Consider the following 26,985-nt stretch of genomic DNA (forward strand, 5'->3'; position numbering starts at 1 on the left):
GGGGTCCGGCCGGCCGTGGAACCGGCCTGGGATGGAGGGAGCAGTGGGGTGGCAGAGGTTCTGCCCGTGGGGAGCCTGGAGGTGGGGCAGCACCACGGAAGGCCGGTCACGTGGGGAGGGGACTCAACGGGCTGTTACCTGGGTGCAGACCAGGGCGAGGGTCCCACGGGGTGGGATTTGGGGTGCTGTGAGCAGCCCCTCCTGCAGCCGGCTCTGCCTGCCGACCTCAGCCAGTTATGGGGAGACCCAGAGGCTGTGCAGCCCCCCGGCACCCTTCACCAGGGCAGCGTCTCCCTGAGCTGCTGGCAGGTTCCGCCCGGGCCTGCCGGATCTCACGGTCCTGGGGGTGACACTGAGCACGCCCCCACCCCGAGCCGTGCACAACACACTCCCCCATGCTGGCGAGTGGCCTGGCGCAGGCCCAGGGAAGCTGCCCCCCTGGGGACTGGACAGGCTGGGCCGAGGCCCGCAGTGGCCGGCGGGAGGAAGCCCAGACAATGGGCCCTTGTTCCCTGTCCTTCGGCCCGGAGCCAGCATCTCAGGCCATCAGCTGGCTGCCTGGCCACCTCGGCAGTCCCCGGGGGGACCCACTGTGCGGGGGAGGCAGGACCAGGACCTGGTCCCTGGTGGCGCGTCCCCACGAAATGGAGAGACCCAGGTCAGCATATCGCCTTCCTCTCCCGCTCCAGGCTGAGGGGCTGGTCAGGGGTGACAGGGCCTGGGGGTGGGGGGTGGAGGGTGGAGGGGGGCTCTTTTGCACTCCCTGCCACCTGGCACCGGGGTCCTCGTGGAGACTTGGCTCTGGCAGGGCTCCGGGGTCCCCAGAGCTGGCGCAGAGCTTGCACGTGCCCCACGCGACCCCCTGCGGGACATCAGGGCAGGAGGGGCCGTCGTGGGGGGCCCCCTTGCTTCCTGTGGGGGCCTCCCCGAGACTGTTTGCCAGCTCCGGGCCCCTCAATATCCGGGGCAGACCCAGCAGAGTGGGTGCACATGTGGCGCGGGGAGGCCACCTGGGAGAGGCTTGCAGGTGGCAGGTCCCAGGACAGTACCAGCCAGGACGGGCCTTGGGGGGCCCCAAGCTACAGTGGAAGCAGCTGACAGCCCGTCCCCCCAGGGTGTGCGGACAGCGCTGGGGAGGTGGGGACGGGGCACTGAGAGTCTGGGAGGCTGGACCCCCACAGTCAGTCCCTCTGCCTTGTCCCCCTGCGTCCCCCACGGGGCCTCTCTGCCCAGCCAGGGGGCTGGGTCCCCCCAGGGCTGCCACTCAAGAAAGGGGGACAAGCCAACCTGTGACATTTTGGGACAGCTCCTCAGCCTGGGCAGCAGGGACCGCAGGCCAGATGGGGGACCCTGGCCCCCAGCCCCCAGCCTGGCGGACACACTACCTGCCGGGCTCGCCATTCTAGGGCCGAGTTCATGAGCAAGGAAAAGGGATTCAGGGGTCCGCCGGGGTGTGGAAGGCCGTGTTCCTGCGTGGGGTCTTGGCAAGGAGGTCCCCTCGAGGCCCAGGCCTCAGGGCAGTGAGGAGAGGGTCATGAGAGCCAGGGCTCGGGTCCAGGGGCCCCTCATGGCCAGGCCCCGCTCTCTGCTCCTTCCCTGAGGCTCGCTGGAGTCTCCCTGCAGGAAAGGATGCTGCATGGAGCAATGAGAGGGGCAGCCGTGGGTGGAGAGGGTGGTGGGGAGACGCATGGCGGGTCCCAGGACCTTACACCCTGTTCCCTGCAGCAGGGTGCTGGGACACCCCGCCCCAGCTGAGCTTGTGGGCTTGCTCTCGGGGAGTCTTTGGGGGCTCCTGCTTCTCCGGTGAGCGCTGAGTGCTGTGGTTGTCCAGAGGTTCCCCCTGAGCTCCCCCACCAGCTCATACCCACACCCCAACTTCCCAGACACTGGGGCCCAGGAGCCTCCCAGGAAGGGTGCCTCCCCCTCCCCCCCCCCCAGCTTAGCTAGTGGGTCCCCTCCGCTAACCTGACCAGCCTCCTCCTGGGAAACCCCCTACCCCTCCTGTCCAGCCTCTGCAAAACACACACGTGAGCTTGACCTTCACCCGTTCGCTGGGGATGAAATGTTCTAAAAGTCGTGTGTATGGGACAACGCTCTCCACCTGTCCACCCGGGGCCCTCAAAACTATGCCTCCAGCCTCTGGGACCAGCTACATGCACCACTCCTCGCACAGGCCCTGCTGCCCTCGCTTGGGTCCTTGGCCTTCCTGCCCTCATTGCTTGGCCGCCTTCTCCTTCTCCCACAGGCCTCCAGGGGGGCTGGACGAACTTGGGCTCATTTAGACAACAGGCCGTCGACTGCCGTCCCTCACGGTTTTGCTCTAAAATATCCTTGTGATCAATGAATTGGCAAATGCCAAACCAGTGCCCCAAAGGGGGAAACACAGGGTTAGGTTCCTGCCAGCCGCTGGGTATAACCTCTCATCAACCATGCACACATGATCTTGTTTATGGATGTTTCAGTTTAAACATCCATTGCTTCACCCATAAATCTGCATCCGATGGTTCCTAGAAAATTCTTTGCTTCATCAACCTTTCAGTGGCTGCTCTGACCCTATTCCGCCCCATCTAGAAAGTCTCATCACCTTCAGAACATCTCAAAGCAAACTTGAGCAAGCTTCGTCATCGTTCGGGTGCTGGGGGCAGGTAAAGGGGTGCATTAAATAGGTGCCAACCCCTTAGCACAGAGCCACAGCCACCCTGAAGCTTATCCAGCAGACCCATTTCCTGCATAAGGCACTTCACAGCCTTCCTGAGCTTAGGAATGCTGGACCGTACTTCAGCACTACACCTGGGGGCCGTTTTAAACAGCCACATCACACACACACACACAAAAGCAAAAACGTGGTGCTGAAAAGACACCTGTTCGCAATCTGAGACGGAGAACGAGACGTCAGAGCATGGCCTTCTGCAAACTCAGCTGGGAGCACGACTCAAAACTTCTCACCTCCCTGCACACGTCCGCGAATGACCGTGAAAGTGCCCACAGTTGATATGGGGTGACACGTACTCTTGAGCAAGTCGACGAATTTCCAAATATGGGATCAACTGAATTGACAAGTTGGGAGGGGACTCCAGACCCCACATGTGGGGCACCCCCCCCCAAGCCAGAAAGTGACATGTCAGACAGGGTCCCCCGGGGGCCCAGCCACAGGGGCCTGTGGGTTACGGGACAGGGCAAGCCTCTTGGAGGAGAGGGTGGGGGGCACCCAGGTGCCATCCCAGACAGAGATTGGGAGCCTCTGGGCAGGTTCTGACTCATTCTGTGCTCCTGTGCTGTTTGCATTTTTAAAACACCGTGGAAGCTGCACATGCCAGCTGGGGAGGAGTGGCTGGTGAGCCCAGGCTGACCCAGAGGGGGAGATAGGGCCCCAGCCCACAGCCAGCTTCCGCCTGTCCGGCTTCCTCCCCTTAAAGGGCCAGCTGCACCCTTCCAACCTGCAGGCACAGGGAAAGGAAAACCGGGGCTGCAGGAGGAGTCGGGCTGGGGTGGGGGTGGGGGCTGGAGGTGGGGCTCTGGCCCTGGCTCATCCCCCATTTGCTCCCGGACGTTTCCCTAAGCCTCAGTTTCCCCATCTCTAATCATCCACCTTCCACGGTCGGAGACATGCACAGGTGGATTTCGGCTCCCAGGATGGGGCAGGGAGTGGTGGCAGGGGCCAAGCGGGAAAGTGGCTTCCCCAGTGGGACAGCCGGGGCCAGAAACCGTGGGTCTTGGGATGTGGGACTCGGGTACCTAGTGGCCCCCCAAATCCCCAAGCCAGATGCATTGGTTCTGTATCGATGCCTGGCGTTGGGGTGCCAATGGGCATGAGCTGCGGCTTGGGAGCCAAATGGAGCACGCTGTGCCGGGGAGGCTGAGCGGGCAAAACCGTGTTCCCAGACAAAGGCTGTGGATTCTTCTGCACAATGAGCTCAATAACCACTTCCTGAGACCCTGGAGTTTCAGAAAGAGAGAAAGAGTTTATTACTAGGCACACAGGAGCAGAGCAGATCAAAATCTGTCTCCTTGGGATTAGGAGGCTCAGGGTTTTTAAGGATTTTAGCAAGGGGAGAGGAGGTAATTTCAAATAGCAAATTCAAAGCAGAAAAGGAGACAGTGTTATTATCATTTCAATACGAGACCGTAAACTGAAAGGAGGGGAGGCAGGGCTGTCACTGCAGTCCTAAAGGCGTGACCCAAGAGGAAGGGGGACACTTAAAGTTTCAGCAGCAGAGTCTAGCTGACACAATCCACAAATGTCCTGGGCTGAAGCGAGTCAATGGCTGACTTCATTAGCATCAGGGCCTCTGCCCTACGAGAAAATGACCTGATAAAGGGCGTGACAGCTCTTACAGCCACATGGGCACAAGATGAGGGCTTTTACACTCATTTCAGCAAAATTTAGAGATGTCAGGAATTCCCCTCTGTGTACTGTGCTATACCAGAAAGCAAAAAGGAATAACTACATAATGATTCAGTAAGCAACATCATCCCTCTGATCCTGATTTCTCCGTGAGCTGTCTCCTGCCAGGGTCCAGGCTTTAGTCTCCAGGACCCCGTGCCTGCCTCCACCCCCGAGGAGGGGGCAACTGCCCTCTCCCCATTGCCACCCCCTCCCTCAAGCAACACAGTCCTCCCACCTTGTCACCCCTCTTGCCAGAACCTCATTCTGAGCTCTGGGCTCCCTCCTCTTCCACACACCCACCCCCCAGACCCAGCCCCCACTCCACCCACACAGCAGCACCCCGGGGGCCACCTCCTCCAGACGAGCCCCCCCACCCCACCCCACCCCGTGCCCTGCTTGTGCAACTCTCAGCCTCCCCCGCGCAGGGGTGGCCGCTCCAAACCGCCCCCCTGCCCCGTCCCTCACTACCCACCCCACCCCCCCTCCCCCCCCCCCCGAACCGGCCCCTCCACCTCCTCTCGCGTAGCCCAGGAGGCCCCGCAGCTGCCTGGAGCGCCCGGGCTGCCCCTCGCCGAGCGTGGACGGATCTGCCGAACCAGCACCCGGGCGGGCGGGAGGGCGCGCTGCCCCCGCCCCCGCCCCCCCAGGACACAGCCGCACCCCGATGGGCGCCAACGCGGCCGTGAGGTCCGCCCCCCTCTCCCCCGCCTCTTGGATGGTGGGGGTGGGGGCGGGGTGCGCACAGCGGGAGGCCCCGGGCGGGGGCGGGGCTGCGGTGGAGGAGGGGGGCGGTTCCCTGGGAAGGGCCGATTCCCGGGGGAGGGTCTGGGGGCGAGGACTCCCACGGAGGAAGAGGTGGCAACAGGCGGCCGGCCCGCCTTCTCCCCTCCCCCGACCCCCAGGCACCAACCTGAGCCACAGACCCACCCAGCTGAGGGAGCAGCCCCCTCCCCGGGCAGCCTGGGCCCTCATTCCCCAACTGTACTCCAGCCTTGTGGACTTCTCACATCCTCTGGGAAGGGGGTCATTTGCACATTGGGCTCCAGCTCCCCAAACTCCCATAGGCAAGCAGGATGTGCCACCAGGCAAGGATGTGCCACCTGGGTGGGCGGGCAGGTGGAGGATGACGCAGACATGGAGTGGGCGGGGGTGTGTGTGTGGCATCTGAGGGCACATGGTGAGTGAGGACAGGGTCTGGGTCCTACCTTTGGGTGAAGCTTTGCCCACCCAGAGTTTGTGGGGGGTGGGGGTTAAATATCAGTATTTAACTGATGGCTACTGGCCCTTCCTCCTGGCAGCAGAGGAGTGTTTATGGAGACCCCCTGGGGGTGGAGAGCTGCGATGTTCCCCTCTCACCACCCCCTACTCCTACTCCCAGGGCTGCTCTGTAGGCTCAGGGACTTGAGTCCCACAGTCTCAGTCCCTGGCCACCAAGCTGACCCCCAAGCCCTGTCGCCTGCTTTCTCCTGGGCCCCCTTCCTTGTTGGCTTCTGCCAGCTGGAATTCAGCTGCCCGCCTTCCAGGCTGGCATTGTCCTGGAGCCACCTTGGCACTGCGGCTTTCCTCCCTGGCAAATCTGCACGCCCGCTGGCCTGCCGTCCCCCCTCCCACAGACCAAGGCTCGGACTCCCTGCCCAGAGCCCTTGGCCTGGTAGGCTCCCCCCAACCCGCCCCCCCACCCCCCACCTCAGAGCCCTCAAGGCTGGAGCCAGACCTGGGATGGTTCCCAGGTTCCTGGTTGTCTGCTTCCAAAAGCTGTGAAGAGAGGGGTAAGGAGGGGGAGCCCAGGGGAGGGGGAAGGACCGGGCCCGGAAGTCACGGAGGGGGCAGCCTGGACAGTGGCCTGGCGGGGAGGGGGCTGCCCAGAGCTCATGGTCCTTTGGAAGGCAGAGAACTAGACCCCCTTCACTCTCTCCTCCCTCTGGGGCCCTTTTACTGGGAGGATTCCGGGAGGATCTTTTTCCAAGAAAAGAGGGAGGGTGGCGTCTGGGCCCCAGTCCCTAGGTGGGGTCCCCTCTGCTGGCTGTGGCGTGGGGGAGGAACAGGGCTGCCTAGGTTTAAGACTGTTCTCAGCTAACCTGATTTGGGCCTCGGAGCCCCCTGAGACAGAGGTGCTCCTTGTGGATGTATGTGGCTCACTCCATCCCATTGGCCTCCATGTGTATTTAACTGATGGCTGCTGGCTCCTCTTCCTGGCAGCAGAGACATGTTTATGGAGACCCCCTGGGAGTGGCGGACTGTGATGTTGTCCTCTCAACCCCCGCCCCCACCCCAGGGCTGACGTGGAGTTTCGGGGACTCATACCAGGTCCCATAGGGCACTGCCCCACAGCTCTTGGGGTGCCAGTGAGGTGGAAGGCTGGGGAGCCAGGGCTAGGAGCGGGGTGCAGGGGACAAAGTCAGACCCCAGCCCTACTGGAGGCACCCTGGACTGCAAGTGGAGCCTGCTGGGAGCCAAGTAGCGGCGACAGCTTCACCTCTGGCTCCCAGGGTCCGCGGCCACCCGTGGGGCTGCCCGGCTGGAGAGACAGGGATCCACAATGTCCCAGTGGATGGGGTGCAGGCTGGAGCTCGACCTGCTGACCTTTGGGCCCCTTCTCTACCCCACCATTTGGAAAGTTCAAGCCCAGAAGAAGGGAGGCCAGCCCAGGGCTGATAGTACCACTGAGCTTCCTGGCTGCTACTGCAAAGAAGGACACCAGTGGTTTTGGAATATTCACTAGGAGAAAGGAAGCAGATGGGGTGCTCTATGGTGGCAAAGCTTCCCGGGGTGCTCAAGCTAACAGGGACAGGTTGCCAGCCTTCCCCTAGAAGGCCTAGGGGCACGGGGGTTACAGGTACGGGCACAGGAGCTGGGTTCAAATCCCCTGGACCTGCCACTTATTGGAGGTACCACACAGGCAAGGTGGTAGCCTCTGCAAACCTCAGTTTCCTCATCTGCAAAATGAGGAACCTAAAATGCCTGTCTGGGTAGGATTAGAGACCCAAGGAGAGGAGAGCCCGGCAAACCACGTGTTGGACTTGGGTGAGCCATTTTTATAAATGCACCTTTTAAGGAATTCCATTTTTATAAATGCACCTTCTAGGCACTGTCCAGCCACCCGGCAGCAGGGGGTCGCGATGGGGTCACCCGAACACTGGGGTAGCCGCTGAAGGACCCTGCCTAGGAGGGCCAAGAAGGGCCTGGGGAGGGGCTGGCCTGGAGGTGGGGACTGAAGGAAGCTTCACAGAGTCAGGGCGGGATCAGCGGGCACCCTCCCTGGGTGGCTGGAGCACAGGGCAGGGGCGGGCACCTGTGAGACGGGCAAAGTGGGAGGCTGGAATTTACCCCGCGGCAGGCCAAGGGGGGCCTTTGAAGGGTTTTCCAGTAGTGGAGGGACCCGCTCGCTCGGCTTTGCGTGCTTGAGCTCTCGGCCTGGAATTGGAGTGGACACACGGGCAAGGGGCTGGGGAACCTGCGAGGGGGAGTCTGCAGGTGAGGAGTGACCCCTGGGTGGGTGGGAGATGGGATCAGGTGTGGCCAGCAGATCCGGGGTGGGGGTGGGGGAGTGTGGAGAGAGCACTCAGTTGGGGCGCATTGACTCTGGCTGGGGTCCATACTTGTCAGTAACTGAACCCAGCACTGATGGGTCCTGGAAGCCTGGGTGGGTGGACTCAGCAGGGGGCAATGCAGAGGTGTTGGGGTCCGCTTGGCCCCAGGTTGGGTCAGTGAGGGTGAGAGTGGACAGGTGAGCCTGGGAATGCAGATGGGTTAGGGTGTGGGGATCCCAGAGGCCAGGCCAGGCCCTGGGGTGTGGACAGGCTCCCCCACCCCCCATCCCACCCCGCCCAGCATCCAGACACCCAGGATAATTACCAGGTGATAAGTACCACCTGTGCAGGGTGCCCCGGGCAGGGAGGACAGGGTGAGTGGGAGCCCAGCGTCCAACCACCGGGATGGGGTTCTCGGGACCTCTGCTCCAGATCAGGCGAGGCCTCAGAGGTAGTGAGCGCTCAGCTCGGTGGTTCTGATTATCTTCTCCTTTCCAGATGGGACCCTTCCCTGGTTCTCATGCGTCAATGGCTGGGGTGGGATTTGGATCAGGGGCTCCGGGGACCCTGCGCCTAACTACTCTGCCCGCCCTTCCCCCCTCCCTGACCTCCGCGGGCAGGAGCCAGGTTTGGGGCCATGAGGTGCCAGGCGGGTCCTCCCCGCCCCCAGAGGCAGCCAGGTCCACTTAACGCGCAGGCAGCTCCCAAAGCCCACTCACTTGGCCCCACGCCAGCCTCCATCCTCACATCAAACGGGGTGCTGGGGCCAGCTGTGGGGTTGCAGCGGCTCTGCCTGTGTCTGCAGCCGGGCTTGGGCTCACCCACCTCCCACGCACGGAGCCGGAGCCTGAGGTGAGCCGCAGGAGGTGTCCCGAGAAGGCAGGTCAGGGCTCAGCCTCAGGAAGAACTTACCATCTTATAAATGGACTCGCCGTTTTGAAAGATAGTGAGCTCCCCGTCGGGGCAAGTATGTGAGGTGATCTTGCTAGGGCCAGCGAGAAGAACCAAACCCTCGAGGTTCTGCAACCCTAAAGCGGATCGAGATACTACAGTGCTTAGGCTCCAAGGTTGTTTCATTTTAACCAGTTTAGCAGGGGACTGCTCAGTGCCACTCCCGGGAGTCATGCACCAGGGGACACAAAATGTCGTGGCTGGTGTCAGAATTCCCGGCACCCAGAGCTGCTTAATGGGGTGGGCCCCGTGCTGCTTAAGCTCTGGCTGCATGCCTCCGGGACGGTGCGTCCCTGTCCATCATGGCCTTTGCCTTGGCCATGAGGCTTGCCTGGCAGTTCCTGGGGCTGAGGGACAGCTGGTGTCTGGACCCAGCAGCAAGCCCTGGTGGAAGTTTGCAATGAGAGGCCCTCGCAGGAAGTGGTTTGCACAGCCTCATCAGTGTCATGGGCAAGCCCCTTCCCCTCCCAGACAGTGGGTTCCTGTGCCAGGAGCACCCTTCTGGCTTCATGGGGGCTTTGTTTTCCCAGGACTGAAGACAGGGGCAGCTCCGAGCCTGTCTGGCCCAGGAGGGCAGCAGGAGCCTGGGAAAGCAGCGCTGAACCGCCCCCACCCCCTGCCCCGCCCCCGCTTCCTGGAAAAGCCCTTGTGCCTCCTGTCCGGCCAGGGCCCCACGGTGTCAGCCCCAAGAAGGGTTGGGAGAGGGAAAGCTCAGGGATAGGTGGGGCTCACAGTGGCTGGGGTTGAGGGGCCAGCCGGCCTGGGAATGCACCTCAGAGCACAGGGACACAGGGAGTTCCAGCCTGGCTGGCACCCCACGCCCCCACCCCCACTCCCCTCTCCCCACGGCGCCTGGGACCGGGTCTTAATGAGTGAGCCAGGGTTAATGGGTGACCCAGACTGGTGACATAACTCACCTGCCTCCCCAGGACTCTCAAAAGTCCGGAGACATTGTCCTGGCCTTCCCAGGTCTGAACTCCAGCGGATGCCCAAGTACCCCCATCAGGACCCTTTGCTGACCAAGCTGACCCATCTCCAAGCAGGCTGGGGGCTCCCCAAGAGAAGAATCTGGAAGAGCCAGGATTTGATGAGGAAATGAATGAATGAATGAATGAATGAATGATGGCTGGTTTCAGGCCATCTGGGGACCTAGTAAACTGAAGGTTTGGGGGGTCTTGGCCAGCCCTGTGGGGTCTCCCCACCCCAGCCATTGGGCCAGAACAGGTGGGGACAAGACTCTTCTGGCCTGGTGGGGTCTTGGATCCCTCCACTGACGGGGAGCTCACTACCTTCTCCAAGGAAACCTTTGGACTGGCCTTTGCCTTCACGTGAAGCACAGCCCCATTCAGCTCACCAGAACCCTCAGAACCAGGGTTTGGGGCCCTACGGAGCTTGGAGAGGTTCTGAGCTGTCCTAGGGCAGGACTGGGGGGCAGCACCTCTTCCTACCTGAAGTGATTCCTGTACCTTTAAAGCTGCCCCCTCCCCCAGGCGGCAGAGAGGAAGGAGGGGTGGGGGTGGGGAGAAGCTGTGGCCACAGCTGGGGCCTCTCAATTCGGACCTGGAAGGTAGTAAGACATCTGCCTCGGAGCCAGGTGAGCCATCCCACCCCAGCCCCCCACCCCTGACAGTGCTGTGTGACCCCGAAGCATCGCTCACCCTCTCTGAGCTGCTGGACCCTGCAGTCCGGATGGAGGAAGCTCCAGGCCCTGCCTGCCAGTGCTCTGTGCAATGGGAGTGAGCTGCACTTGGGGGAGGAGGGGCAGGGGGACGTGGGGGGGCCTCCTGGGGGAGCGCATGTGTGGTAGGCAGAGCCTAACGCTCCTCCCCTGCCCCCCATCTGGTCAGGTCTGGGCTGGGGACTCTCTGTTCACCTGGGCAGTGGGTTTGCAAGAGCTGCTCAGGTTCTCTGGCTCGCCCTGCCTTGGGTGGGGGTGGGTGGGGGTGGGTGGGGGTGGGTGGGGAGGGCCAGGGCAGGGCACCTGACTTCTCTGAAGCTGCCTTTGAAGAAGCCTCTGGGCTCCTGGGAAGTGGGGGTCCTTGGAATTTAGAGTGAGTGGGGGAAGCAGCTTGGGGCCACCCAGGCCTGGTGCGGGAAATGACTCTGGAGCAGAGCGGAAGCAGCAATGGGGCCTAGGAGGGCAGTGGGTTCCAGGTGCGGTGGGGCAGGGCCGGTTGTGCAAGGGGTCCTTGCCCAACTCCAGGGGGCATATGTGACTGTTTCCCGGCAGTGCATCGTTTTCTAATTCTCAGCCCGATGCCACCCAGGTGGGCAGCGAGAGTGACAGATACCACACCTGGTCTGGGCAGCGGTAAGCTTCCCATCCATGGGTGTGTGGCAGCTGCTGACAAATGACCCCAAACTGTGGGCTGGTGGCGGGGGAGCAGTTTCGGGGCTCACCTGTGCCCCCCTGTGCCTGGTGGTGCCAGCTGACCTCGGACGAGTCACTTCTGCGTCTGCCTCAGTTTCCTCTCCATGAAAGGGGGTTGAGGCTAGGCCTGTGCCCATGCCCCATTTTCACCCCGGCGGCTCTGACGTTGTGGTGACACCTGGGTGACACAGCCGTCCAGCTGGGCTGCAGGATTAACAGACTGTCCGGGCTGGTGGCTCTTGTCTCTCCCTCTTCCTCGTGCACCCCTCTTTCCGGGTCCAGGGAACCTGCTGGACTCAGCCTGTGTCAGCTTGCGGGTGTGGAGGGGTGTGTGTGGAGGGCGTGGATTATGCTAACTGGCAGAGTCGGCAGTTCTGGGTGGGAAGGCTTGCACAGTGCCAGTGACAGGGAACTCACTACCTTACGTGGCCCAGGACAGGAGTTGTGAAGCCCGGGGGAGACCACCCCCCCAACCTGGCCCCTGCAGCCTCAGGTGACATTGCTTTCCCCAAGCCCACCTCCTCCCAGGCCCCTCTCTGCATAAAGGGATGGGGGGACTGGTAGGGGACAGGGTGTGACCCACTTTCCTTAACTCAGGGCCTCCTTTGGTCCTGGAACCTGCAGCTGCTGCCAGGTTTCATCTATGCCCCAGCAGCTGCTGTCCCCCAACTTGTCCCAGGGTTTTTCCTGCTGGGGGTCACCTGTTGAGAGCTGGGTGGCCCTCTGACCATTAATTCTTTCTCCGTATCCTCCTGCTGCCACTTATCCTTTCGTGTCTCAGGCTGTCCGGGGCCAGCTGGGGCTGGGGACAGGGACCTGTAGCTCTCCACTGCAGACCCCTCCCAGCTGACCGCTCTGCAAGGTAGCCACCCGGGCAGGGCCAAGTACCCTGGTGTCCCTGGGTGGCATCCAGCCCTCGGGGCAGGTCCTTGGCTCCCTCTTCCTGGTGAACTGCTGGCAGAGGGAGGCACATCAAGGGGCCGGGCTCAGTTGCAGCACCCCCATCCCGGGGTGGGTGTGGGACAGCAGGGCTGGGTGGGGGGCGGTGGGGGTGGGGGTGGCTCTCGGGCAGCCCAGGCAGCAGCCAGCCAGGGGACAGTGGGGAGTGGGGGAACTGTGACTCAGAAACTGGCTGACCCTTGTCCTTAGAGATAGAGGCCAAGGGGTGGGGGGTTGGGAGAAGCAGTGTCCAAAGTCCCCTGGGGCTGAGCTGGCTGGGACAAGTGCAGAGGGGCGGGGCCTGAGCACTCTCCCTGGACAGTTCGGTCACTTCTCTGGGGCTCTGGGTGCGACTGCTCCCGGACGGGAGGTGGAACCGGTGGCCATCCGATTGCAAGTGGGATCAGACCTCCCTCCCTGTGTCTTCTCCTGCACCTCGGGAACCAGGGAGGGGACCCCATGTCTGACCCTCGGAGGGGAGGAGCTAGGGGGTGGGGGGGAGCTGGCCAGTGGGCATGCACCCTTTGGAGGGAAATTAATTTGCAAGTGGGGAAACTCCCCCACCCCCACCCCCTCAGGGCCTGTCCCTGGCTGGGCGAACTTTAATCACCTGGGGACAGGCTGGGACACTACCCCCGCCCGCCCTGACATCAGCCCCGGCGTCCCTTTCCTGAAGGACTGGCCTCCCCTGGTGCCTTCAGCTGCCCCGCGGGGGTGCTGGAAGGGACTGGGTGAGCACATGGGCGTCCTCCCCCATCCCAACCCCAGTTGGGAGGTGCCCCCCACCCCACCCCACCAGGATGCCCCCAAGGAAGGCAGCCCAGGTTCGAAGCCAAGCACTGCCCTGACCCCCAGCTCCAAGCCTTCCCAGGCCTCAGTTTCCCCTGTGACGCCGATGTGAGTGGGAACCACGTCCTCTGGGTTTGAACTTTTTGTTTGTTTTTTTCCAGTGAGTCTTTGAGAATTCGGATGGGGGGAGGGCAAATGGGAACGGAAACATAGGCCCCACCCCAGCAGGGTGTCTTCCGCAGGGTTGGAGACATTTGCCTGCAGGAGGCCAAGCTGGCCCATCCCCACGGCTGCAGTGCCTGGGGTTGGGAGGGGCAGGGCTCGGGGGCACCCCGCAACCCCCACCCACCAGCCCCCCACCCCATGCTCCCTGATGCACTGAGCCTCGCTGGGTGGCTGGGGTGCCTCCTGCCCCTCAAGGAGCCCACCTGGGCTGCTGGATGGATGAATGAACAGACAGATGGATGGATTGGGAGGCTGAGGCATGAGCCTCAAGAGGTTATTATGGCTTGGAGGAAAGAGAGGACGCCCCCTGGGGGCCCTGGCCAGGTGGGCTGCCCTGATGTGGTAGAGGGGCCCCCGTGACAGCCCTGACCATGTGTGATGGGAAATTTCTGGATCTGGAATGGATGCTCAGGGCCTCCGCAGACAGGCTGCCTCCTTCGGCACCCTGCACCCTGACCCAGCCCCACCCCCAGCACCCCAGGACCCACGCTGCTGTGTGTATAGGGGCTGTGCCGGCCTGGGGGAGGGTGAGTGTGAGGGAGGGCAGGGCTCAGGGAGAACTCGTGGCACCTGGATTCCAGCTGAGTCGCCACCACAGGGGTCACAGGCTGCTGGGCATCTCGGGGGGGACTTGGGGTAGTGGTCTTGCTGCAAGATGCCTGCCAGGCCCCACACCCTGGGGCTTGGCTTCCCCCTCCGCAAGGGAGGTGGAGGGGGGCATGCCATCTCAGAGCCCAGGACAGGGCTGCCTTGCCATATTAGTTTGCTAAATGCTGCCAGAATGCAATAGACCAGAAATGCAACGGCTTTTAAAAAGGGAATTTATTAAGTTGCACATTTACATTTCTAAGGCCATAAAAATGTCCAAACTAAGGCATCCAGGAACAGACACCTTGATTCAAGGAAGGCTGATGACAGTCACGTGGGAAGGCACATGGCTGGCATCTGCTGGTCCTTTTCCTGTTCCATTGCTTCCAGCTTCTGATGCCAGTGGTTTCCTCTCTAACCACTTGTGGGCCCTCACTTAGCTCCTCTGGAACATAACTCTGGGCTCTAGCTTGTTAAAATCTCACAGGAAGGCACATGGTGACGTCTGCTCGGCGCTGCCTCTCCAAATGTCTGTGTCTCTGTCAACTCTGAAGCAACTGTTCTCCAATATCTGCATCTGAGCTTTCTCCAACATGTCTCCCTTTGAAAGGACTCCAGTAAACTAATCAAGACCCACCCTGAGTGGGCGGAGTCACATCTCCATTTAACCCAAAGGCCATACCACAACTGGGCATGCCACATATCTTCGTGGAGATAATCTAATCAAAAGGGTTTCCACCTTTTTATATAGCATCAGGATTAAAAGGAACAGCTGCCCCCACAAGATTGGATCAGGGGTATACATGGCTTTTCTGGGGTACATAATAGCTTCAAATAGGCACACCTGTCACTGGGTCTGGAATATCTTTCTCGGGTGTTGGGGCAGGGACTCGGTTTCTCTGATGCCCTCTCCCTCCCCATTGGGCTCACACCCCTGTGCCTGCTGCCACCACCGAGGGGACCCAAGACTCACTGCTCTGCTCCCCTGCCTAGGCTGGAAGGGAGGGTGATGGGGAAGCTGAAGAGTGAGCAAGAGCTGGAGGGGTCTCCCTCGGCTGCCCCCACCCAGGCCTTCCACAGGGCACCTCCTGTGGCCACAGTGGCTGCCAACACTCAGGAGTTGCTTCCGGAGTGCCAGGTGCTTTGCATGTTCTCACCCATGGAATCTTCATGATACTGCCGAGCCAGGGGCTGCCATCTTCCCCCATCCTGGGCAGATGGCAAGCGGCCTGCCCAAGGTCCCTACCACCTCGGACCACCCCCCCCCCCCACCTCCCAGCGTGCATCCAGGGCCTCTCCCCGCTTTGTCACTACATCCGGCACTGGTGCATTGTCCCTGTCCCCTCTCACACCTGGATGGAGGGTGAGAGGTGGATGGGGCCTGCTTTATAGGTCCCCACTCGATTTCCAGGAGCACGAAGCACCTGTCTGGAGGGTGAGCTGCTGGTGGCCTGAGGGGACCCCCAGTTATTTCTAGCTGTTTCAGCTAAAGCCCCCCACTCTCCGTGGCCACCTGCTCGGGTGAAGCTTGGGGCTCCCATCCACAACAGAAGGTAAGTCCTGCATTGTGGTACCCTGTCTGCTCACTGCAGGTGGGAGACGGCCTGCTGTGCCCCCACCCCTACCTGCTGAGGGTGCAATGGGCGGGGACCCCCATGTTCCCTGTGGTCCCCCCCGGGGGGAACCCCGAGTAGTTCTGGGCTTCTGGTTGGAATATGGGATGTAGTGAGTCCAGCTAAGGCCATCCCCAGCCATGGTCCCTCCAGCAGCTGAGGTGCAGGAGGGGGGAGCCTCTACTGTCGGGGTCCCAGGGATGAGCAGGGAGCCAGAAGCTTCTGGAACAGAATGGAGGTGGAGTGGGGTGAGGAGGGGGCATGCTGGGAGGCGGGAGGAACACTCAGGGCCGCGTGTCTGTGGCCTGGACTTCAGCTGTGCCCGGTGGGGGATGGGTGTGGGGTGGGGGCTCAGGACATGCCCAAGGCCGGGCCTGCTGGACAATGAAGAAGCGGTTCGTGGCACTGGGCCTGCTGGCCGCTGTCCTGGTGCTGCTCGTCATTGCCCTCTGCCTCTGGCTGTCCCCATCGTCCCTGGGGCCAGACCATGTGTTCCCCAGAGCAGCCGTCGCCGCCGACGCCAAGCGCTGCTCAGAGATTGGGAGGTAAGTGGGGTGGGGGGCGGGAGGGGGAGGGGGCGCCAGGCAGGGGGCCAGGGAGGACAGCTGAGCTGGGTCAGACCCCTTGGTCCTCGGAGACTCAGTTTCCCCATCTGCAAACAGGGTGTCTCGTGCTCAGAGCTGCTTGTCCTTCCCGAACGCTCTCAGGGCCTCTGGTATTAGAGGAGAAGGGGGCATCGAACCTGAGAAACAGGTGCTTGGGGCCCCCATTTTTTCTTTTTTGGAGAAACTTGGCTGTCACTTCGACGTAAATGGCGACAGGGCCATGAATCAAAAAAACAAAACCACCCGTTTGCAATTGCTTCTCCAATGGCACCTGGCCCTTAGGCTCGCTCGCGCGAAAAAGGAGGGAATAGAAGCAGGGTGTGCGTGGGGGGGGCAGGGGGGCAGCCTGAGCTTCTCCCACCTGTGCAGGGACGCCCTGAGGGATGGCGGCTCGGCGGTGGACGCGGCCATCGCAGCACTGCTGTGTGTCGGGCTCATGAATGCCCACAGCATGGGCATCGGGGGGGGCCTGTTTCTCACCATCTACAACAGCACCACAAGTGAGTGCCTGTGGGAGGGACGGGCACGCAGGCAAGGGGCAGGGGGCTGGGGTTGAGGCATGGCTGGGTGGGCCCCCAGGCTCCTGCAGGGGAGGGGTGGTGTGAGGAGGGGGAGGTCCCACCTGCTTTCTCCTCCTGCCCCCCCAGGAAAAGCCGAGATCATCAACGCGCGCGAGGTGGCCCCCGGACATGCCTCTGCTGTCATGTTCAACAGCTCAGAACAGTCGCAGGAAGGTGAGGGGTGCAGGCGTGGGGGCCCTCAAGCCCCCTTCTCCATTGAGCCTGGCTGTAACAGAGGGTCAAGGCCACCTTACCATGGCAGCAGCTTCTGTTACTTCTATCTGGGGTCCCTGTGGACTTGGCGAAACATTGCTGTTCTAAACACTCATACACGCTAGAGCCTGCTCCTCCTTTCACCAGTTAACCCCTTGCACCCTCCCTGCAACTTTACAGTAGGGTGGGGGTCGCTGGGTTGATCCCCATGTTACAGGTGGGGCTGCCGAGGCCCAGAGAGGTCATGCACATCGCCTGGGGTCACACAGCTAGGATCGAACCCAGGCCATCTGAACCCTGGGAATCAGCAATTTTAATGGGCACCCCAGATAATTCATTCTCCACTCATCTGTCCACTTGTGGGGTGCTGCCTTTTCTCCCCCAGCCCAAAGGTGCTTAATCTCCCTGGGGAGGCATCCCTCAATGGGGAACAGTAGGATTGGGGGATAAGAAGGTGGAGGGGAGAAAGGGCAGGGCAAAAGGAGCGGGGGGGGGGGTGCCAGTGGGGGGAACTTGTCCGCAGCTGCCTGCAATCGTCCAGGGGCACGACGCAGGTGGGGGTGGGGGGGTCCACACTGCCTCCCTTTGCAGGATCTGCAGGCGGCTGAGGTGTGCAGTGGTTGCAAGATGAGTGCCGGGTGACCCCAGGCTCTTTGCACCTGCAGGACGGGGCGGGTTTGGGGTGGGCTATCAGGAGTTTGTTCTTGGATGCTTATGTTTGAGATGCCCTTTTTTTATGGAGACCCAAAGATTTTGAGACGGCAGGTGCGATGTTTGGGTTTGGCCTTCAGGGAAACGGTGCACACCAGGGGGACATGTCAGGAGGTGTCAGCCGCATAGAAGGAGCCAGAAGGAAATCGCCAAGAGAGCCAGCCTAGATGGCTGGGGGGTGCCTAGGGGTGGGTAGGACAGGCAGGTGGGCGTCCTGCCCCGGTGGGTGGCACAGGGAGGGCATGGCCGGGGGAGGGGGAGGGGAGGATAAAGGGTCAGGTGTGATATAGCAGGACCAATGAGCCTGAGAAGGGACACGGGCTGGCAGCAGGCAGTGGATGGGGTCCCTGATTGGCCACCCTGTGGTCAGGAAAGGACTGTGTAAATGTGGAAGGGACTATGTGTGCCTTCCAGAACCTTGTGCCCACTTCAGGGTGATGGTGGTAATGGTGGGGAAGGGGCGATTGTGGAGCTGAAATGTACCCCCTACCCCGTCATCTCAAGGGTGGAAGCCTGGTGGTGGGGGTAGGGGTAGGGCCATGACTGCACCCTTTATGGGCAGGGGGTGGATAATGGGCGGGGCGGGGCAGAGGGGGCGCCCAGCAGGGAGTTGGGACCTGGGTGGGGATGGGGGTGAGTGGTGGGGGTGGCTCTGTTTCCAGCGAAAGCAAATGTCTGAGCGGGGAGGCAAACCCTCTTAGAGTCAGATGGGGAAACTGAGGCCCAGAGAGGGGACAGGGCAGAGATGGGGGCTCAGGCGGTGGAAGCGAGGGAACGGGAGCCCTGCGGCAGGGTTGGCTCGGCCCTGGGGAACCCTGTGGCTTGAGCCAGGGACCGCACTGTCCCCCGTGTCTTCCCTGCACACCCAGGGATGAGCTCACAGCTCCGGGATAGGGGTGGGGGTGAGGGTGGGTGGGGGTGGGGTGTGCCTGGGCATCCGCGCTGCCCCCTCTCCCCCAGCCCCCGGCCACCCACCATGTCCCTCCCCTGCCACAGGGGGGCTGGCGGTGGCCGTGCCCGGCGAGCTCCGGGGCTATGAGCTGGCACACCAGCGACACGGACAACTGCCTTGGGCCCGACTCTTCGAGCCCAGCATCCGGCTGGCCCGGGACGGCTTCCCCGTGGGCAAGGGCTTGGCAGGCGCCCTGGAGAGAAGCCGGGAGACGGTGGAGCGGCTGCCCGCGCTCTGGTGGGAGTGGGTACAGGGGTGGGGCCTGGGTCACGGGTGGGGACAGATTGGACGGCAGGGGCGTGTCCTTGCCTCTGTCTCCCTGGGGTGCTGGTACTGGTACTGGTAGGGGGTGGGGGCACCGAGTCCACAGCATCCCCTACCCCTCCCGCGCCCGTGCCTCACCTCAGCACCCTGTATCCCAGCGAGGTGTTCTGCCGGGACGGGAGGGTGCTGCGGGAAGGAGAGATGGTGACCCTGCCCCGGCTGGCCGACACCTACGAGACACTGGCACGCGAGGGCGCCCAGGCTTTCTACAACGGCAGCCTCACGGCCCAGATTGTCAGGGACATCCAGGAGGCCGGTGAGTGGGTGACATGAGGGTCCCCACCCCCAGGGGGTGGGGTGGGGAAGTGCGGGTGGAGGCAGGCACCACTCAAGCTCAGACTGAGGATCCTGGAGGACTTCCTGGAAGAGGTGGCCCCTGAGCTGCTGATGAGGTGGACAGAGGAATCCTGGTCACGGCGTGGGGAGGGGGAGGAGGGTCCCAGGGTGAGAGGGTCGGAGGGGCTGCTGGGTCCCACATCAGGGCTTTGAGTAGCAGGATCTCCCACCCCCTGACCCACCCTTTAGGCACAGGAGGAAGGGACTGGCCAGGGTGCATGGGTGGGGTGGGGGTGGTGGGGGGGATGGAAGCAGATGCTTTCCATTTAGAGAAGAGCTGTGGCTGCAGAGGGGAACAGGCAGACCCAGAGGCCAGCGGGGCAGGTGGGGAGGACAGAGGGAGGTGGGCCATGGGGTAAGGGGCTGCGGGTGGGGGAGAGCTTAGAGAGAGTTTGGCAGGGATGGGCGAGCTAGTGGGGAAATGCAGCCAGATAGGGCCCCCGAGGGTGCAATTCTGCCCCCCCCAAGGGAAGCCCCAGTCCCAGGGTGCAGCCAGGCCCCGGATGGCGCTGCCCTGCTCCTTCCCCACCCATGGTGCGGCCTCACCCCCCAGGCATAGCCAGGTTTCCCCAAGGTGCAACCCCGCCCACCCCCACCCCCACCCCGTGCCACAGCCCATCTTACCCCACCCCCAGGGTGCAGCCAGGTCCCCAAATGGCGCCGTCCCTGTACCACCACCACCCACCACGGGGCAGCCCTGTCCCCTCGATGGTCCAGCAGGTTTCCCCCCAGGGTGCCCCCCGCCCCCATGGCATAGCCAGGTACCAGGAAGTGCAGCCCCTCACCCCCACGGGGCCGCAGGTCTCCCCTCCACCCAGGGTGCAGTCCCGTGCCCCCCCTCGATGGGGTAGCTGAGCTCCACCCCCCCACCCCCCATGGCTTAGCCGGGTACCCCGAAGGTGCAGCTGGTCCCCCCCACACACACACGGGGTGCGCACACACGCGCACACACACACACACACCGAGCACCCACGCTGCCCGCCCCGTCGCAGGGGGGATCCTGACAGCCCAGGACCTGGACAGCTACCGCGCTGAGCTGGTGGAGAGCCCGCTGAGCGTCCGCCTGGGGGACTCGGTGCTGTACGTGCCCAGCGCCCCGCTCAGTGGCCCCGTGCTAGCCCTGACCCTCAACATCCTCAAGGGTGAGCACCCCCGCCGCCCCGCGCCCCTCCCGGGGACCCCGGCGCCCACTGAGCTCCCCCTCCCTCCCCCCACCTCCCCGCCCTGCCAGGCTACAACTTCTCCGGGGCCAGCGTGGAGACCCCCGAGCAGAAGGGCTTGACCTACCACCGCATCGTCGAGGCCTTCCGCTTCGCCTATGCCAAGAGGACCCTGCTTGGGGACCCCAAGTTTGTCAATGTGACCGAGGTAAGGTAAGGGGTGGGGGAGGGCCGGGCCACCCAGATGCACGCCCCACCCCCACCCCACTCCCAGATGGTCCAGCTGCCCCTCCACCCTTCCTGGTCCTGGGGACCGTTTCGTGTCCCCTCCTCTGTCCGTGTAATGCGTAGGCCCCCCCGCCCCCCCAGCCCCAGCCAGCTCCAGCCAGCCACTGCCTTGGCTTCTTGTCTCCTGGAGCTGCTGGATAGAAGCTGCCAGAAGAAAATTCCCATACCCCCCTCCTCTGGTTGATGTAGAGTACTTCTTCTACAGTGCTCCTCCTCTCTGCTGTTTGCAGGGTCATTTCCCCTTTGTGGTCCATCATTCTCCCGGGGAGACCCCCTGCTCCCCTTTGAGATTATCTGACCCTGTCCCTTTCCTTGCCCCCAACTCCCTCATCTCCATCCCTTCTGGAACCTTCTCCTGTCAAGTCCCCTCCCTTCCTCACTCCACCTGCCACCCTCTACTTCCCCCCCACACACACTGCCAGATCCCCACCTCCAGCCTCAGTTTCCCCTTCTCAGCACCATCTCACAAGGCTCGCCACACCCTCCTCCTTTCCTCTGCTTCTCCTTTTGCAAATTTTCACCCCTACACAAAATTATTTTTTTTTAAAAGAAAATGTAAACCAACAGCCCCATCCTCTTCACCCACAGTCACCCATCTCTTTATCCTTCCATGCATTGTTGAACCCTTTAAGCGGAAGCGCAGAGCTCACACTCCAGGTTAGAAACGCACAGAATTTCTTTTGCGGTGCACCAAAGAAGGTTCTGGAATCTCAGCCTCATTTTGGGGAGTCCACCCACCTACCCAGGCCAGAGAAGACTTTCTAAGCCCTGGAGCTGCGATGCACATCCAGAATCTCATTAGAGCAAGGCCTTGTGCAGCACCTGACGTGGGGCACACGGACATTTCCTGAGGGCTCCCCAAGGATTTTAGATCCGAGATCCAGCAAGTCTTGCCCATTGCAATGTGCTTAACTTGGAGAAGGTCCCTTGGCTGTTTTTTTTTTTTTAAGTCCAGACCTCTTATCTTGTAGAACCTCCCCCCTACAGCCTGTATTTCTCCCTCTCTCTCTTTTTTTGCCTTCCAGTAAATTTGGGCTCAACATGTTTCCCCCCCACCCCTTGCATTAGGCTGTAAATCCGTGGGGTGCTGCTGAAACCTGCTGGAGACATTTCCTCTGCTGGGTCTCTAGGATCCCCTTCTCTGGTCTCTCCTCCAGGCGGGTTTGCTGTCATCTCCTCCCCTCTTCTCCGCCTTCCCTGCCACCCTGGGGGACCTCACCCAGGCTCATGGTTTTAAAGAGCCCCTGCCACCCTGAATGCCCAGACCTCCCCACTTATCTCCCAGCTGCCACCCTGTATTCTAACTCCACACATGTGGCTTCAGCCACCTACCCGAGACATTTTTCCTGGAGTCCACTGGGCAGCACATGTCATGGGTCCAAAATCAAGCTCCGGACCACCCCCCACCACTCACTGGCCCTTGAGTGTTTGCCTCCCTGCTTACCCACCACTCCAGGCCAAAATCTTCTGGACCTCCCCGCCCCATCCATTGCTCTGACTCTGCAAGGCCCTAGAAGATGGGCCTCTCTGCAACTCCAACCTCCTCTCCCTTTAGCCCCATTCTCTGCCTGCCCATCACTCACAGGCTGCCCCAGGGCCTTTGCACTTAGCATTCAGATCTGCTTGCAGATGCCACCTCCTCCGAGAACCCCTCCCTGACCACTCCATCCCCCTCTGTCGCCTTAACCCTGCCTGGGTTTTCTTCCCAGCCCATCCACCTGGTGTTGGTTTCCCTGTGGGAGGGTGAGCTCTCAGAGGGCAGGGACCTGCACTGTTCCCTGCTGACCCCTCCAGAGTGTGGCCTGCAGCAGGAGCTCCACAAAACTTTGCCAGCATGGGTTGCAGTCAGCAGGATTTGTAGGCATGCATCCCCAGGAGTGAAGGGTAGCCAGGGTTCAGGGATTTGGCGATGGACTGATGGACATCGAGTGGCCAGAGAGTCACAGAGATGATGGGGCCTGGGCAGACTGAGGACTGCGGGAGGAGCCCCGGCACGTCCCCAGGATTCAGGGGAGCCCGGGAAGGTGGAGGGCGCGCCCACCCCTACCCTGCCCCCCCCCCCCCCCGCGCCCTCCCCGCCCCCTCAGGCCGGCTCCGGGGTCCCCGCAGGTGGTCCACAACATGACCTCCGAGTTCTTCGCTGCGCAGCTGCGATCCCGCATCTCCGACGACACCACCCACGCGGCCGCCTACTACGAGCCCGAGTTCTACGTGCCCGACGACGGGGGCACAGCCCACCTGTCCGTGGTGGCCGAGGACGGCAGCGCTGTGTCGGCCACCAGCACCATCAACCTCTAGTAGGGGCGGCGAAGGGAAATGGCGGGCCTGGGGATTGGGCTGGGAGGGGGCGGGGGGCGGGGGCTCCTGCCCTCCCAGAACGGGGCGCTGTCACCCCAGGCCACGGTGGGAAACCAAGACCCGGGTGTTTGTGGCTGGTCTTTTGTTTTTTTTTGGAGCCGGCATGGGCGGGGCCCGGTGTGGGCGGGGCCTGCCATGGTGGGAACCCAGACTCGGGTGTTCGTGGTTCTCTGGATTCGGAGCTCCCCAAGTGGGCGGGGCCTGGCGCGGGCAGGGCTGGTGTGGGCGGGGCCTGCCATGGTGGGAACCCAGACTCGGGTGTTCGTGGTTCTCTGGTTTCGGAGCTCCCCAAGTGGGCGGGGCCTGGCGCGGGCAGGGCTGGTGTGGGCGGGGCCTGGAATGATCGAAAGGGAAGACCTTGGTGTTTGTGGCTTGATTTTTAAAACTTTTTTTGGAGCCGAGGTGGGTGGGGCCTGGTATGGGCGGGACCCGGCGTGGGTGGGGTGGGGTGTGGGCGGGTCCTGGCAGGGTGGGAAACCAAGACTTTGGTATTTGTGGCTCTTTTTTTTTTTTTTGAGCTGGTATGGTCGGGGCCTGGCGCGAGGGGAAGCCAAGACTGGGGTTTGTGGATCTTTTTTTTCTGGAGCCGAAGGGCGGGGCCTGGCGGCCTTTTCTGACGCTGTCTGCCCGGGCTTTTCCGAAGCTTCGGCGCCAAGGTCCGCTCCAGAGTCAGCGGCATCCTGTTCAACGACGAGATGGACGACTTCAGCTCCCCCAACATCACCAACCAGTTTGGGGTGCCCCCCTCCCCGGCCAACTTCATCAAGCCAGGTAGGGGGGTTGGGGAGGTCTGTGGGGCACCAGGGGGAGGGGGAGGGGATGCCGGGACCCGGGCAGGTCCGCTGACCCGTGTGTCCTCTACCCTCTGCCTTTTGCCCTCCGCCCGCCGGCTGCAGGCAAGCAGCCGCTGTCGTCCATGTGTCCGAGCATCATCGTGGGCCCCGATGGCCGTGTCCGCATGGTAGTGGGAGCCTCGGGGGGCACCCAGATCACCACGGCCACCGCGCTGGTAGGCGTCCCTCCCCTTCCCCATCTGTCACAGCCCCACCCCCCACGGCGCCCCGGGGCCGCGCTGACCCCATCCCTCCCCATCCTCCCCACCCCAGGCCATCATCCACAACCTGTGGTTCGGCTACGACGTGAAGCGGGCGGTGGAGGAGCCGCGGCTGCACAACCAGCTCCTGCCCAACACCACCACGCTGGAGAAGCACGTGGACCCGGTGGGGGCGGGTCACAGTGGGGATTGGGGAGGGCAACCCCCCACCCCCCCAAGCCATAGCCCCTGGACGGGGAGGGGTCCGGGGCTTCTGCCTGGGGACTTGGGCCCCGCTGACGCCTCCCCTCCCCCTCCCCCCAGGCGGTGGCTGCAGCCCTGGAGCGCCGACACCACCACACGGAGGTCACGCCCACCTACATTGCTGTGGTCCAGGCCATCGTGCGCACGGACGGGGGTTGGGCGGCTGCCTCGGACTCCAGGAAAGGCGGGGAGCCCGCGGGCTACTGACCGCTGGGGCCTTCGGGGCCCGGGCGGGACTCTCCGGGAAGGACGGGGTCACCGACCTTGGGGGCAGCTCAACAGCAATAAACGGGCTCGGGCCAGGTTTGGCCCCCTGCTCATCTCCCACCCGGACCTTGGGGCCCTGCGACCTCGTGCACCGATTGCGGCCGTCCGGCAGGGCAAGGATGGAAAATAAGTCCGTTGCCCCGGGTCCTCGTCCCGAGCGGGCCACTTCCTCCTGCAGCCGCCAGAGGGCGTTCCGGCCCCGGCTAAGGACGGGGCTGAGGGAGGGGAGGGAAGGGGAGGTGGGGAGGGACGGGCGGCAGATGCTGGGAACCCGGCACCGAGTCCTCAGGCCTGTCGGGAGGCTGGGTGTCCCGGGTCCCCTCCTACCGAGGACCCCGCGGGGTGAAGCTGATATGGGGTTAGGAGGCAACAGGGCTGAGCAGATCCACTCCGGGGAGCTTTCCAAGCCTGATCCCAGAGTGAAACTCAAGCCTGTGTTTGGGTTCCCGAAGGACACCCCCTTCTCTGGGCTGGGCGAGCTGGAAGAAGTCCCCTGGTCCCCGAGGGTCAGGGCTTGAAATGTGGCCCAGAGAGGGTGGGTCTGGAAGGGAACTTGAGGACATAGCGTCCTGCCCCCTGCAGTCCTGCCCTCGGGGTCTGTGAACTCCTATTTGACACGCAGTTGTCCCACGTGGCATGCCCTGGCTCATGTCCTCAACTGTTGGCAGAAGAGGAGCTGGTAAAGGTCAGTGGAGGCAGGTGGGAGAGAGGGGTTCAGAGCCTGATAGCCGGATCCCACCCCAAAGCTGTGAGTGCCAGCTGGTGGTGGGGGGCACAGGGGAAGGCGACAGGCCCAGATGAGCCAGGTCTGGGCGTTCATTTTGTAACAAAGCACCCACAGGGAGATGTCTGGGTGCAACCTGCTGGCAGGCTGCACCCCAGTTCCCCAGCCCCCACCCCCACCCCCAGGACTCAGGCCAGGGCTTCCCCCACAAGTCACTGACCTATCCCTTCCTTCCCGCTGCCCCTTCCCACTCTGACTCCCTGGCTAGGTCCAGGGTGATGTCCAGTGCTTGTCCCCCGGCCTCCTGGGGGATGTTCCTGCCTGCTGTACCCTGTCCCTGCGTCAGACCCTGGGGTGTGTAGCGGGTGGGTGGGCTGGCCCCCACCCAGGAATGCATTTAAGCCCTCGGTTGAGCAATGTCACTGAGTGGGGTATGGGGGGGTGCTGAAGTGGGGCCTCCCACGAGGCAGCCGTGGGTGTGGACCTCTGGGGGGGCCTGGCCCATGCACGCACGGCCCCTCTGGCCCGGGCAGATGCCACCTGGACCTGGGCTCCTATCTCCAAATCTGCGGAGATAAGGGGAGGGAAACTGCTCAGAACAACCCGCTGGAAGCTGGGGAAGAAGCAGGAGGAACCTGGGTCCTGGGTGCGCTGTGTCTCCCACCCCAGGGGAGGAGGCACGGCCAGGGCAGGGATTTCCCAGGAACCTGGACAGGGAAGAAGCAGATGCTCAGCCAGGGAGGTGGCCAGATGTGTGTGTGGGGGTGGTACAGATGGCACCCACAACCTGCAGCTCCCCCCACCACCACAGCCGGTGGATGGCGTGGAAACCACAGGCTCAGGGTGGGGTGCCCCTGGAAGCTTCTAGAAGTGTGGCCCCATGTTCTTTCACTAGCTGATGTGCCATCCTGAGACCAGGCTGCCACTGAGCTGGGATTTGAACTCAAGTCCAGAGAGCTGTCGTGGAGGATGCCCCCCACCCCGTACCCCCCTCCTCCCCAAATCCAGAGACATCCTTGGGGTGGGGGCGGGGTGGGGGTGGGGGGCAAATTGCTGAGGCTGCTCTGAGCCTGCACCAGAGCCCCGAGCCCTGCTTTGCCGTCCTCACTGGGAACCAGGAAGTGGCTTTGGAAGTGGGGGGAGGAGGAGGGTGGTGACAGCAGCCGCGTCCCCCCCCCCCCCCCCCCCCCCGCCCCGAGGTGGGAGATGACATCAGAAAACCATCCCGGGGCAGGGCCGTGGGCCTCGGCAGTGAGGGGGTTAAAGCCAAAGCAGACAGTTCACTCCTTTCTGGAAGGAAAAACTCCCCACAACTCCCAGCTGCCTGGTTGACCCCCTCCCCCTCACACACACATCCCCGGCCGCTCCCCCCACCTAGGCCCAGGGGAAGAGCTGGAAACTGGAAGTGTAGGCCCTTGGCCAGCTCACTGGCTGCAGCAGCTGGCTTGGGCGACAGCTTGGAGGGGACAGGGACCCCACCCTGCTACTGCTGCGTCCCCCGCCCCGCCCATCTGCACCCCTGCCCCGCCTATCCCCCACCGGGCTGTCCCACTCGCCGGACTGCTGCCTGGCCTCTCCCGCGCTCTGTCTGGCGGACGCGCTGTCCATTTGTCTGGCCACCCCGTCTGTGAGCCCGTCTCCGCCCGGCTGTGTGTCCGATCAGCCCTCGCTTGCCTCTTTGTCCGTCTGGGTGTCCCGCCGGCACCGCATCCCACCTCCCCCATCACCCTCCCTCCCCACCCGCACTCCCCCACCCCACACTGCTTCTCTCTGTCTTTCTGTCCAATCATCTGTGAG

General features: G+C 62.8%; 1 protein-coding gene and 1 long non-coding RNA gene across 13 annotated transcripts; one reads left to right on the forward strand and one right to left on the reverse strand.

Moving 5' to 3' along the window:
- The first annotated feature begins 526 nt into the window (after positions 1–526).
- On the forward strand, positions 527–25,305 carry LOC143683814 (glutathione hydrolase 1 proenzyme-like). 11 transcript variants are annotated; one of them, XM_077160191.1, is made up of 14 exons: positions 527–658; positions 15,173–15,333; positions 15,749–15,938; positions 16,368–16,498; positions 16,646–16,732; positions 18,479–18,671; positions 18,857–19,014; positions 20,087–20,236; positions 20,326–20,462; positions 22,630–22,839; positions 23,544–23,671; positions 23,797–23,909; positions 24,007–24,120; positions 24,258–25,305. In XM_077160191.1, exons 3-14 carry the CDS (start codon positions 15,778–15,780, stop codon positions 24,980–24,982), a joined length of 2,307 nt encoding a protein of 768 aa, XP_077016306.1. In that variant the 5' UTR covers positions 527–658; positions 15,173–15,333; positions 15,749–15,777; the 3' UTR covers positions 24,983–25,305. The 11 variants fall into 11 exon arrangements, with proteins under 11 accessions (XP_077016306.1, XP_077016300.1, XP_077016309.1 ...); XM_077160185.1 differs by having other exon boundaries at positions 15,192–15,333; XM_077160194.1 differs by having other exon boundaries at positions 15,192–15,333; positions 22,652–22,839; positions 24,258–24,530.
- LOC143683816 (uncharacterized) lies at positions 3,498–12,237 on the reverse strand. Of its 2 annotated transcripts, XR_013175670.1 has the most exons (5): positions 11,941–12,237; positions 11,269–11,526; positions 9,786–9,936; positions 8,830–8,945; positions 3,498–4,294 (listed from the first exon to the last, which is right to left on the reverse strand). It is a non-coding gene; the product is annotated as an uncharacterized LOC143683816 (long non-coding RNA). The 2 variants fall into 2 exon arrangements; XR_013175669.1 differs by lacking the exon at positions 3,498–4,294 and having other exon boundaries at positions 5,186–8,945.
- Positions 25,306–26,985: the final 1,680 nt, after the last annotated feature.

This window comes from Tamandua tetradactyla, chromosome 5, assembly GCF_023851605.1.
Source record: "Tamandua tetradactyla isolate mTamTet1 chromosome 5, mTamTet1.pri, whole genome shotgun sequence".
Classification (NCBI taxonomy): domain Eukaryota; kingdom Metazoa; phylum Chordata; class Mammalia; order Pilosa; family Myrmecophagidae; genus Tamandua; species Tamandua tetradactyla.

Bases quoted from the DNA above. Each gene is read 5' to 3' on its own strand.
- LOC143683814 (XM_077160191.1), top strand. From the start codon at position 15,778: ATGAAGAAGCGGTTCGTGGCACTGGGCCTGCTGGCCGCTGTCCTGGTG. The intron at 19,015-20,086 runs GTGAGTGGGTGA...GCCCCGTCGCAG, and splicing joins CAGGGACATCCAGGAGGCCG to GGGGGATCCTGACAGCCCAG. The intron at 24,121-24,257 runs GTGGGGGCGGGT...CCCTCCCCCCAG, and splicing joins TGGAGAAGCACGTGGACCCG to GCGGTGGCTGCAGCCCTGGA.